The sequence below is a fragment of the Amaranthus tricolor genome, chromosome 14, assembly GCF_026212465.1.
Source record: "Amaranthus tricolor cultivar Red isolate AtriRed21 chromosome 14, ASM2621246v1, whole genome shotgun sequence".
Classification (NCBI taxonomy): domain Eukaryota; kingdom Viridiplantae; phylum Streptophyta; class Magnoliopsida; order Caryophyllales; family Amaranthaceae; genus Amaranthus; species Amaranthus tricolor.
Window position 1 is genome coordinate 3420278 of NC_080060.1, and position 12357 is coordinate 3432634.

At 31.5% G+C, this 12357-nt stretch overlaps 2 protein-coding genes across 2 annotated transcripts; one reads left to right on the forward strand and one right to left on the reverse strand.

Moving 5' to 3' along the window:
• The first annotated feature begins 1388 nt into the window (after positions 1–1388).
• On the forward strand, positions 1389–4575 carry LOC130800373 (tubulin alpha-2 chain-like). The gene is made up of 4 exons (XM_057663858.1): positions 1389–1800; positions 1899–2130; positions 3260–3630; positions 3724–4575. Exons 1-4 carry the CDS (start codon positions 1708–1710, stop codon positions 4375–4377), a joined length of 1350 nt encoding a protein of 449 aa, XP_057519841.1. The 5' UTR covers positions 1389–1707; the 3' UTR covers positions 4378–4575.
• A 3518-nt stretch (positions 4576–8093) lies between these two features.
• On the reverse strand, positions 8094–10243 carry LOC130800374 (40S ribosomal protein S9-2). The gene is made up of 3 exons (XM_057663859.1): positions 10067–10243; positions 9162–9543; positions 8094–8494 (listed from the first exon to the last, which is right to left on the reverse strand). The coding sequence occupies exons 1-3, from the start codon at positions 10092–10094 to the stop codon at positions 8311–8313; spliced, it is 594 nt and encodes a 197-aa protein (XP_057519842.1). The 5' UTR covers positions 10095–10243; the 3' UTR covers positions 8094–8310.
• Between the last annotated feature and the right edge of the window lie 2114 nt (positions 10244–12357).

Consider the following 12357-nt stretch of genomic DNA (forward strand, 5'->3'; position numbering starts at 1 on the left):
AGTTTATTTTGATTCTTTTTTGGCTTTAATGTTTGGAAATCGAACTTCGAACCGAATTAAGTTCGGTTTTGAGTTTTTCAAACCATATCCAAACCAAATTATAAAAAAATAAAACCAAATTTCTTATTTGGTTTGGTTTGATTTGATTTTCGGTTTTTAACCGAATAAGTTTCACTCGTACTCAAGACTCGAAATTACTACCACAAATTATTGTGAGAACACTTAGTCTCTTGAGAGACCGTCTCTTTAAGAGACATATCTTAAGTTCAGCACATTAAAGATTAATGTTTACTTATCATATTTTTAATACATACTTCCATTATCTTTAATGCTCATTTATTGAATCCTAATGTCTACTTTCAATATCATAATGTCTACTTATATCATTCTTAATACCTACTTACAATATTTTGGAAAGTATATAATGGGACAGCTCAATTAAAGATGATCTCTCAAAGAGATTGTCTCTCACAAGAATTTGTGTTGTGAGAGACGATCTCTATGAGAGACCCATTAGATTTATTGGCTAAATAGTTCAATTAATACAAATTAAAGAGAAAATAAGGATGTGAGTTTCTTATTTTAAGGTTGTCTGTTTGCGTGACGGTCTTTCACAAAAGTAGCTGAATTACTACACCCCCATAATTGTCCGTTTTCATTAATATTAATATAGCAAAATCTCACTTCATTATATTTTATTAATTTATAAATCAAAAATAAAATAAAAAAAGTAATTGATAAATGGTACTATAATATACTTCCTCCATTCCTTATTACTGGTTATATTACAAGATAATAGCACTATTCATTTATCATTTGTGATTCATTTTTAATTTATAAATTAAAATATTGTCAAGTGAGATCTTGTTTGATTCGTCTCAATGCAGACATTATTAATATTAAATTTTTATTATTTTCTATTATACAGAATTAGAGATATTACGGATTACATTAATGCATTGAACTGCAAAAAGTCAAATGGTGCAAGTATTTTGGAATGGAGGAAGTGGATAATACTCCTTAATCGTCCCTATAAGAATGCAACTAAATATTTTTTGTGAAATTTAGTGAAAAGGAAAATTAAATTGGAGAATTAGACAAAAAAAATAAATTCATAATAAAAACAGTGGTTAAAATGAAGAGAGATAATAAATTTGAAAAAGAGATAAAAAGAAAAAAAAGTGAGACTATTAACAAAAAATTTTTAAATGAGTGAGATAAATATAGAAATAGTATAAATCGAGGAGGAATAATAGATAGTACTCCTATAACAAATATCTTACACTATGTTTGGATAAGATTTTAGGAGGGAAACCGGGAAAGAAAAGGAAGGGGAAAGAAAAGAAGAGAAGGAAAGGGATTAGAGAGGTAAATTTCCTTTATTTGGATAAGGAGGGAATTGAAGGGAAATGAAAGGAAAATAAAATTTATAAAATTCTAAATAAATTAAATATTGTCAATAATAATACACACGATATAGTTTAATATTAATGAATTCACAAAAAAGTTTGAATATAAGCTATTTTCTTTCCAAATCTTTCAAAGATTTGATTATTATAGAATTCCGCCGTTTTTTTCTATGCTCTTCTTTTATTTCGCCAAACGGTTTTATATTACCCTCATTCCTTTTGTTTCTCAAAACTTACCCTCTCTCTTTAACTATAAAAGTTTTTTTTTGAATTTTGAATTTAGCCAAGAAGTCTTAAAATGAGAGAGTGCATTTCAATCCACATTGGTCAAGCAGGAATTCAAGTCGGAAATTCTTGTTGGGAGCTGTACTGTCTCGAACATGGAATTCAGGTAAATTTCCAAACAAAATTCATCAAACCGTAATTTTTTTTTTTCTGGAATTTTGGTAATATATCTGAAATGTTCTGAAAATTTTCAACAATTTTCAGCAAGATGGACAAATGCCGACTGAGAAGACAGGAGGAGGAGACGATGCATTCAGTACATTCTTCAGTGATACTGGATCTGGAAAGTATGTTCCTCGTGCTGTTTTTGTTGATCTTGAGCCGACTGTTATTGACGAAATTCGGACCGGGAATTATCGCCAGCTTTTTCACCCTGAACAACTTATTAGTGGCAAAGAAGATGCTGCTAATAACTTCGCTCGTGGACATTATACTAGTATGTCACATTTTTTGTTTCAATTCTCCGTGTTTCTAATCATTCTTATGGTTTGATGAATTATTTTTGATTTGAGATTTAGATTTTTGTTCGTGGTTTTCGATTTAGGGTTTATGTTTGATTTCGGAGTTGTGGATGTAATTTTCGTTTTATTTGTGCGTTTGTTGATGTTACTGTTATGCGCATTTTGTTGTTTGCTTCTCTATTTTGTTTATTAACTGTAGAAAATATGTGTCCATAGATCTTGGTGAAACTAATGCTATGTAGGTATTTGGACATTAAGGTTGAATTGCATGGAATTATGGTGGTTTAGTTAGATGACTAGAAGAATTATGCGAAAATTACTTTAATGGTTATGTTTTATTTGTTTTGGTATATATGTCTATTAGTGATTGTCTCAATGATATCTGCCTATTTGGGGCAGAAGATAGAAGCATATTCAAGACTAGCAAAACCTGAAGAGATCATTAAACTTGTATGAACAATGAAAGTCTTGGAGGAACATGGTTTTGACTTCATAGTTTGCTTTACTTTTAAACAGTATTAACTATGTATGCATTCCTTATGAATAAAGGGAAATTGGTAAGATTGCTGCAAATCATGAATCTTGTGAATGAGACATTACTGAATTGTGTGGTTTGAAGTGGTCATTTGGTGTTGTGGTTCCACATTACTGTGGTTCAGTTCTTAATTAATTTCTCATTACAACATCGGAAAATTGGTTTCACATTTCTCGTTCTAGTTTACGTATGTAAATAACAACATAGAAATTCATTACCACAGCTGGCAACTATTGGGTTATTCATAATGTATCAAGTACTCAATTGAAGCTCTTGTGTGTGTGTCATCAATATTATATTGTTTTAACTTTATGATTCGCTACTGCATGCTGATAATAATACTCCCTACTATTCATAGATAATGGGACATTTGTTTTTTCACCCTATCCAATGCAATAATCTTATAAAAAGTGAATATTAATAATCTTTGCATTGAGACAAATTAAACAAGATCTCACTTGACTATGTTCTAATTTATAGATTAAGAATAAAATACAAATTAAGAGTAATAAGTGAAAAGTGTCAAAAACTAAATGTGAGTATAATTTTGTTTCGATTGTCAACTGCAGTTGGGAAAGAGATTGTTGATTTGTGCTTGGATCGCATCAGGAAGCTAGCTGATAACTGCACTGGTCTTCAAGGCTTTCTAGTATTTCATGCTGTTGGTGGTGGTACTGGCTCTGGCCTTGGTTCTCTGCTGTTGGAGAGGCTATCAGTTGAATATGGGAAGAAATCAAAGTTAGGTTTCACAGTGTACCCATCTCCCCAAGTTTCAACCTCTGTTGTTGAACCATACAACAGTGTCTTGTCCACCCACTCCCTTCTGGAACATACTGATGTTTCCATTCTACTTGATAATGAGGCCATATATGACATCTGCCGAAGGTCACTTGATATTGAGAGGCCTACTTACACGAACCTCAACAGACTTGTTTCCCAGGTTTGTATGCGTATTCAGTGGATCATCCTAAATATTTGAAGTATTTGTCTCTTATTTTTTTTCCCTTTGCTGAAATGTGGGTTGTTCCTGCAGGTTATATCTTCATTGACAGCTTCACTTCGCTTTGATGGTTCATTAAATGTGGATGTCAATGAGTTTCAAACAAACTTGGTCCCTTACCCCCGCATTCACTTCATGCTTTCATCTTATGCTCCTGTCATTTCTTCTGAGAGAGCCTTCCATGAGCAGTTGTCCGTAGCAGAGATCACCAACAGCGCATTTGAGCCTAGTTCTATGATGGCAAAATGTGACCCTCGTCACGGGAAGTACATGGCTTGTTGTTTGATGTATCGTGGAGATGTAGTCCCCAAAGATGTGAATGCCGCTGTTTCAACCATAAAGACAAAGCGCACCATTCAATTTGTCGACTGGTCTCCTACTGGCTTCAAGTGTGGAATTAACTACCAACCTCCAACTGTGGTACCCGGAGGAGATTTGGCCAAGGTCGAGAGAGCTGTTTGTATGATCTCAAACTCCACAAGTGTTGCTGAAGTCTTTTCCAGAATCGACCACAAGTTTGATCTCATGTATGCCAAACGAGCTTTTGTTCATTGGTACGTTGGTGAGGGAATGGAGGAAGGAGAATTTTCAGAGGCAAGAGAAGATTTGGCGGCATTAGAAAAAGATTACGAAGAAGTTGGAGCTGAGGGTGCAGATGATGAAGAGGACGATGGTGAAGAGTACTAAGATAAATTAGCCTGCTTATAATAATAAACATAATGGGTTAGTATGAGGGTGATTAGTGTAATCAGGATTTTGGAAATACCAATTGGCTCATTGGGTTAGTAATATTCAGTTTCAGACTTTTTTTTTTTTTTGAGATTAATTCAGTTTCAGACTTATGATAGCTGTTTTGCTTCAGTATAAAACAGTAATGTCTCAAAATTTTCATTTGTTATTTTATTTTCCGCCTGTTAATTATATTTCTTCGTTTTTTTTTCTGGCAATCATAATTTATCGTGGTGTAATTGACCTTTTTTAGACAGAAATTGACGTAAGATTAAGTCATCTAGATACTTGCTTTGTGCATATGGCATTTTCTAACAGCTAATTATATTTGACATTGTGCACCATTATGAATTCAGGAGGCGGATCAGAAATAAATAAAAATAAATTTCATGCTTCTTTTAGGAAAAAACATTGGTAGAATTTAGAAATAGAAGTTTTTCTTCTTAAAGCTCTTGGAAAAGAGAAATGTCTTTTGTTTTTCGAAATTCTCTTCAAAATGAAATCATAATAATTTTATACGGCCCCCTTTATTGTTAAAAATATAATAATAAAAAAAACCTAGTAAAAGAACAAAAATTCTAGAAATATACATGCAAAGTGTAGAAGCATTCAACTATGTAGAAAATTCTAGATTAGTAGTCACTTAAGTAACCTAAAGTTATAAACAGATATCCAATTAAAGTGAAAGTATGACGAAATAAAACCAAAATTAAATAGGCTTATTTTACAAAACAAGGTAAGAGTTTGTCAGCAAAAAGTGAGGATGCAAGTGTATACCAAACATAAGAGATTAGTGAGACATGAACTCACAATTTAAAGTGTTGGTATATAAATGAAGAATAAGTTTCCCACAAAAATATAAATGTACAATGTATTATGTATTATGTATTTAAACATTTGTAATTATAAGAATGTTATTACGAATCTAATACAAATTTCATGTACGCCCAAAATTTTTATTATTTATTCGTTATATTTATATTCTTTAACTTGGGCACAGTTTGGATGCCCCTTAGGCCTACCCCAAGGTCGACGTTGGGTATATGGCCCGCCAAAAGCTATTATAATTTATAACACACAATTTTTTGTATGAGACAGTTTCAACATGAGGCATACTTTATATATGGGTTTAATTAAATAGCTTTCATATCACAATTTATTAATTAGCATATAGACATCTTATTTTAATGTCATCTTCACTGATAGACGGTCTCTCACAAAATAGCTCATTATAAAATTAGTGTTACCAAGCATTGAAAATAGTTTAAACAAGTTATTACAAAGCTAAATATGATCAAAAAGTTACAAGTTATCCTCAGAAGTCGTCAATACCCAAACACTCCTTTGATGTAATTGTTTATGCAGTTTGACCCATCTTGTTCGTCCATTAACAAGGTCTAGTGATTCGTTTGTTATTGGTACTAAATAATAGTAATAAAAATGGTTTATAGCGTAAATTTTCATGAAATATAATAGGTGAAATGAATGTAACCACTTAATACCATATTTTCTTATTGTAATGCATTGGAATGAATTTTGTAAAGAAAATCAAATGATCGAAGGAGAACAAACATCGTCATTAAACTTGTCAAGAGATTTTTCCTACTAAAATTACACTAATTATCATTTTTCAATTACCGTTTTCACCATTTAATACTTACTATCAAACAAATCGTTATTGTATTGTATTCCTATATAAAGAGCCCTCTTGCTCCAAATAAGTCATCTACATATTCTTTCCCAACAAGGTTAAAAAGAAAAAAAAATTCACATAGTTTGATAATAATGTCTTCTAACCGCAGATCATTGGCATCAAGAAGTGCAAATGAAGGAGAAATTAATGAATTAATTTTGAAATTACAAGCGTTGTTACCAGACCCAAACCTTGGTCACCCAAAAAGGGTATGTACACAATAGTGTTTTTATAAAATATAAAATCTACTGTTAATGAAAGTAACAACTAAAAAATGTTCATTGTCTCATTAATAGTAGTATCATGATTTGTTAATCCTTAGGTAACTGGCTACGTATAAAGTAGCTAAAAATAGATATGTAATAAAGAATATTATTAATTAAATTGATTAATATGTGATTTTCTAAAAAAAATGATAATTTAAAGTCATTTTAGATGATAATATAGTTAATACTTATACGTAACCCTTAAAATAGTATTAGCCACGTAACCTAATAGTTGAAGATGTCTCCTTTTAACTCTTATATAAGGGTTTTATTCTCACCATAGGGAGAAAGACTTAGTTTCTCCTCTCTTTGTCCATAGAAGATTCTCCAGCCTTTTAAGGCTCTCCAAATTCCCATCTACATTGTGATCATTAGATTGTATGAAATTCTTTTGGAAAATGTTGTGAATTAAATTTGTTTAATGTGTTAATTTATAGTTAAATATCATATAACAAGGCTTTATGGCCCGTTTGGTTAATAGTTTAATTAGTGGTAATAGGAATGATTTATAGTGTAAATTTTCATATGTATCATGTCATACTATGGTAAATGAAAGTTTGATCATATATAATTTTTCACAATTTTTCATTACCATCTAATACCACATATTTAAGTAGTAATGCATTGAAATGAACTTTATGAAGAAAATGAACTTGTTGAAGGAGAATAAGTATGGACATTAAAATTATCAACAGATATTCTTAGCAAAATTACTAACATTTCATTACCATTCCCACCATTTAGTACCGATTACCAAATAGGCCATTAGTGTCATATATGTTTCGATGGTCTTTTCTTTGATAAATATTGTTATTATAATGACCATGAATAACAATAACAAAAACAAAAAATGAGATATTTTGTCAGACCAAATATAAAAATAGACTTTTTTTGTAGAAGCAAGAGCAAATAAAAATATTTTAGCCTTTAATCTATATGATTCAATTAAATAAAATAAATAGTAATTAACTAAAATATAGTTTATCTATAAAGGTATCAAGAGCAGAAGTGTTGAAAGAAGTATGCAATTACATGCTGAAGCTTAACAAAGAAATAGACACGAGTGGCATGATTTCTCAGATGTTGGCTTCTGCAGATCACAATATAACATCCCTTGATGCAGATGTTCTTAGCACTCTCTTGCACTATTTGTAGGTTCAAATATAAGGATTTAGTAATGGCTATTTAATCTCAGTTGAAAAGCAAGTATCACTTTTCCAAGAAAAGTCAAGAATTCGATTCTTACCTAGCCCATCTTCTTCTCGTATAGGGCATGCAATATAGCCTTTGTAATATAATTAAGGTTGAATGATTTATTAAGATCATTATTAATTACAACAATGCATCTACTATCCAAGGTATGTATTCATTGTGTTTGATAATGCTTTAACAAGTAGGAAAAGTCTACATCAAGGAAACAAACGGGCTGGCTCAAAAGCTTTTGGTGGGGCCCGGCCTGATGAACACGTTTAATACCGACTACTTGATGTAGACTTGATCCGACTCAAACTATGGGACTCCAAGCCAATTGAGACACCCAATAAATAACTAGCACAGCAGATTTGCAGCACATGACTCGACCCAAATCTTTCTAACCGATTAATACTCCTTACTTGCAAGCTATAACATTTTGTACCTAAGGCGACAAATTTTAGCTACCTCCGAGTCTCAGACTCAATTAATGAAATGTTAGTATGTTACCCTGAAATAAGGAGTCAGGAGAATCTCAAAAATCTGCTGTTCTAATTGCATATAAATCATGGTGATACATAATCCCATATAATAGGACTCAAGATAAAAGCTTCAGCAAAATCTATATAAATTTTAGTTCTAAAACAAGAGGATAATAAAAAGTCACTCATCCAACAAAATGTGCATTCAACAGAAAAAGCTGAGGTTTGATGCGCACTACTAATGAATAACGAGTATTACTCACTCTTCATCTTCCTCGTCTCCATCTCCACCAGCAGCCTTCTTAGCAGCAGCTTTCTGGTTCCTTCTCTTCACTCTTCCAGGACGACCACCACCGAATGGACTAGTCAGAGAGAAGTCAATGTGCTTCTGTGAGTCTAGCCTAACCATGAAGGATGGGATGTTCACCACTTGCCTTCCGACCCTATAAAAATAAAAACAAAAACAAAAACAACAAAAAGTGAAGGATGGAAAATGATTGACCAAAGAAAGTTCTTTAATGACAACCACCGCGTAGAAATTGAACAGGGGCCATATGGACACACAAAACTACAAATAGAGTTTGTAATGCCTCAATTAACAACACTAAAAAGTGTTACATACTATTGGCCACAAACACTTGAAATCAAAAACTGATACAACAATAAATTGGCTACCTAGACCTCAACGATCATTCAGGATAAATCCTTGATAGAAAAACCATTGAGAATATCAGTCGTCAAGTAACCACAATTACTGAAACTAAGTTCTATCTTATGATTTCAAGAAAAGTGTCATGCATGGATTAACCGAGAAGTTTAGTAACATCAGTTGTCAATTGTCATAGTAACCAGAATAAGGCAATGCAAACAATAGCCAGTATACTTCAAAGAAAACCTACTAAGTCATTCAAAAATAAGTGTTTTCAGGTGATCGTTCCCTGCAAATAGAAACATGATCTACGAATACTGGCAAATATATGAAAGTTTTCTCCCAAATTCATAGAAGAATGTCGTAAATCCATCAACCCTTTAGCTAACAAGTTCCCCCAGTTAATTAAATACATAGAAAAGTACAACATATCAAGAATAAAACAAACACATATGTATTACCTGATATGCCTTTGCCTGATAAGAACACGAGCATGGTGAATAGATTTGGCCATTCCAGACTTGAACACAAGTGTTTGAAGACGACGCTCTAGGAAGTTCTCAACGGTAAGAGCCAAGACATAATCAAGCTTGTTTTGACCCTCATCCAAAAGCCCATAACGGTTCATCCTACGAAGCAAAGCCTCACCCTCAAAGATACGACGAGGGTTCTTCTCATCAAGAGTGAGCAGATGACGAGCAGCATTACGAATGCGGCTCAAAACATACTGAACCCTCCATAACTCCCTCTTGTTACGAAGACCATACTCTCCAACGAGCTTCAACTCAGCATCCAATCGTTCCTTCTCATAGGGACGACGGGGTTTCTTGAATGTCTTACCATCTACAATCACCAGATAATTGCATTTATATAACCAATCTCTGACATTTTGAACTAATCATAATCATAATCATGATCAACATTTATAAAACATTTCTTATTTACATACTAGACCTTTGTAATGCCTGAAAAATCTGATATTTGTTCTCAAATTCTCACTCTAATCTCTAAGGAAAATATTTGGTATTCCCGAAAACCTCATAACTAGTAACATCCAAGCTATAATCAAATTTTAGTAGTAACATCTCTAAAATGTCAATTCTATAACCCACAAAATTATTACAATTTCCTAACAGTTTTCATCTCAAATGAAAATAAATGTTCCAACAAAAACCAAATTAGCCAAAATCCAAGAGAGTTTACACCAATATAAAGATCTAAATTCAACAAAGATCAATAAACTAAGTGTTCATTTACCAATGCAATTTACAGCATCAAGAAATATAACCCACAATAAGAATAAAAAAGAGCAAAATACAAAGTAATCAGAGAAATAAACGAAAACAAATTACAATATAGGACTTACAGTTGCGGTAAAAGGAAACGTGAACCATGGCTGTCCTGCTTTACTTCGCCGGAGCACTTTCCCTCTCTAACTCTCTCACTCTCGCAGATCAAACAATGGAGGTGCAACAGGCGACAAGTTAGTGTACCAGTTGAACCCTAATTTGTTTATGCTTAGTGGGCCAAAACCCTATCAGAAACTTAATTTGTGAATGTATCTTAAGGCCCAAGTCCTTCATTAGGCCATTTATTGTTCTCGATGATTATTTGGATTAGTAGTTTTTTCAGTTTGTCTTGAAAGATTGTCTTTTTGAGAGACTTATCTCAAGTGCAGTTTATTAAAAATTAATGCCTATTTATCGTATTCTTAATGCATACTTATATTATCTTTAATGCTTACTTACCGTATCCTTAGTACTTACTTTCAATATCTTAAATGTCTACTTACATTATTTTTAATGCATACTTACAATATTTTAAAAAATATATACCATGGGTCGGGCCCAATTAAAAATGGTCTCTCGAAGAAACCGTCTCTCACAAGAATTTGTGTATAAGGTACGACTATGCCCTATGAGAGACCGTTTCTAACTAAAACGTTATCAAAATAAAAAAATCAAAATAAATAATTTATATCGGGTTATTAAATCATATATGTGTTTTGTTTCTCAATGAGATTGTCTCGTGCAAGAATTTCTGCTTTACGTATGTTCCACGCAAAATAAGTATAGAGTAGCTATTAGTTATAACTTATAAGGATGTCATTTTGTGTTTATGAATGTACCTTTCTATTCCTTCTTACTCATTGACTAGCTTATGATTCTCTAAACTCGGTCCCTCAATATAGAACTCACTGTTTGGAATAAGTTATAAGAAAATGAATTGGCCAATCTAGTTGCCCAAGTTAAACTCCACTAGAAACTTTATTCTGGTGAATGTCTAGTATCCCCTTCTATGCCAAATATTGTATATTAAACTCTTAAAATATTTTAACTCAATATCCCACATGTGAAAAAATATAGGTAAATTGTGAAACTCTTAAAATATAAATTGTGACAGCTTATAAATATCACAGGAATAGTGACCCTTAAAACTGTCACATTTATAATGACATTTATAAATGTTAATTTTGAGACAATTGTACACCTAAGTGTGTCCATATAATTATGAAGTATATTTTTATATATACTCTAAATTTGATTAAAATATTGATAATGGGGATGATTGTGTATAGAGTTTTGAAATATTAATTCAATAAAAACAATATGAATATGTATAATCAATTACTACATATATTTGAAAAAATAACCAACAATTAACAATTTTAAATAATAATATATTTAAACTCAATGTATCCAAATTCTAAACATCTATTCAATAAAATTTAAAGGTAAAATTATATAATTAATATGTCTAGATAATTAAACATTATAAAAATCTCAAATCTAGGTATACAAAAATAACAATGTAATTCAACTAAAAAAAATAACATTGTAATTAAGCTTTAGATATGCTTCCATTTCATCAATCACACGATTTACTATTAGTCTATTACCCTTTCTTGGACCCGGGATAAGCAACATATATTGTTTAGAACTAGGAAGGGTAGTTGAATGTATCTCAAAGTCTCAATGTGCATCATCCTCTGCTTTCTGAGACCCGAACATTCCTTTTGAAACCTGTAAAAATTATAAAAAGGAAGTGTATGTTACAGAAGAAGTTGAAGCGGAATATGAAGAACAAGAGCGAAGGAGATGAAGTGAAATTGATTCCAACATGAATAATGTCATAGAAATTAACTTTCCTGAGTATATTCATATTTCTGATGAAAAGTTAGAAATAAGATTCTGATTTTATTAATACATAACTTCCCTCTTTCCAAAAAAAACAAAAAACCTTAACTTCCCTTATTCTTTTTTTTTTTTTTTTTTTTTTAACTTCCCTTATTCTTATTTCTTATGAAAATGATGTCATTATACTATTTAATTTCTCACCAACTCTATTCGCAAAAACAACTTTTTTTATAAATTATAGTTTGGTCTTAATTGATAAGCTAAATTATTGATTTTTATATTTATTTTTATTTTTCTAGATTTAAGATTGTGATGCTTATAGGTGTTAACACTTAAAATTTTCGCAATTTAATCTAAGGACAATTATAAATGTCGAAATTTGAAATAGTGACACTTATAAATGTTATTTATACTTTTTGGGCTAGCAACACCTAAAGACGATGTCACAAATTTTATGTCACAAGTGAAGCTTTTTTTTGTAGTGTTTGTTTTATATAATATTTGCAATACTTTTATTTTT